The sequence below is a fragment of the Penaeus monodon genome, chromosome 15 (genome assembly GCF_015228065.2).
Source record: "Penaeus monodon isolate SGIC_2016 chromosome 15, NSTDA_Pmon_1, whole genome shotgun sequence".
NCBI classification, from domain to species: Eukaryota; Metazoa; Arthropoda; class Malacostraca; order Decapoda; family Penaeidae; genus Penaeus; species Penaeus monodon.
In genome coordinates this window covers 29,293,888-29,294,909 of record NC_051400.1, presented here as the reverse complement: position 1 = coordinate 29,294,909, position 1,022 = coordinate 29,293,888, and the positions used below count along the sequence as shown (strand labels likewise).

The 1,022-nt window shown below is 39.8% G+C and overlaps 1 protein-coding gene across 1 annotated transcript in view; it reads right to left on the bottom strand.

Annotated features, from left to right (window-relative positions):
• The window catches only part of LOC119582302 (rhodanese domain-containing protein CG4456-like), a 3,595-nt gene that overhangs the window by 1,178 nt on the left and 1,395 nt on the right, over nt 1-1,022 (bottom strand). Inside the window, exons 3-4 of the mRNA XM_037930517.1 lie at nt 813-926; nt 133-295 (exon numbers count right to left, since the gene is read on the bottom strand). Of these exons, the coding sequence (XP_037786445.1) occupies nt 133-295; nt 813-926 (277 nt within the window). The remainder of the gene's footprint in view (nt 1-132; nt 296-812; nt 927-1,022) is intronic.

Below are 1,022 nucleotides of genomic sequence, written 5' to 3'. Positions count from 1 at the left end.
TGAATACTACGGTAATATTAAGGAGTAATATTATGATGACGATGGCATGCCCTCATATTAGGTGATCTTTTCATTTAACTTTTTTCAAGGCGACCATTTGAACAAAGATATAAGGATCGTAGATAAACATACCTAGCATTGTAACCAATCGATTTGAGTAGATCCCCTGCCTTCCTCGCCCGCCCACCCTTCGTGCAGTGGGTTATGATGGGCGTGGTTTTTGTGGGCTTCTTCAGACCATATTTAGCCTCAAATGCATCTTCAGCCATTTCCATTGCGCTCTCCAACTCTACGACTGCAAGGAAAATAGTTTCTTTTTTGGTATTATTGCAGTGAATACACAGTGATGGGTAACTTGTAACACTGGGTTTCATATTTGTGTTATTTGTGATATATCTTATTTGGCGAGGTCAAGTAGAAACGTAAATTAATTTACTGCATTTAATGTAACAAATATGAGTTATACTATGCCAGGATATGTAAGAGGGGTTTGAACGTAAGCACTGTAATTCATATTCATTTATATTATTATTTACTGTATCATTTCACGGTGAAATATGAATCATATCACCGTCCTTTATGTAATTTCCTAAGTATGTTAGTCTGCTAGCATGGCTCAAGAAAGCAGTTTTCTCCAAATCACGGATCAAGAAAGTCGTTTTCTTTCACCAATTATGGCTCAAGAAATCCGTGGACCTTCAAAACCATTTTCTTTAAATAGTCATGGCTTATGAAACCCGCTTTCATCCACCCACAATGACTCAAGAAAGCCGTTTTCTTTGACCACCTATCCTTTATTAATTAATACCCACACGGGACACAGTTGGAACCGAGGATCTGGCCCTTCTCCTCCAGCTCGTGGCGGTTCCTCACGTCGAACACCACCAAGTCCGAGAAGTTGGAAGAAAGCTCGGTGTATTCGATGTCTGTGGAAAGAGGAAGGCACTGTAGCTTGGTGTTTTGAGTGTTGTTTGATTTGACTTCTTTCGTTAGCTTCAATGACCTCTGATAGTGTGCCTTTC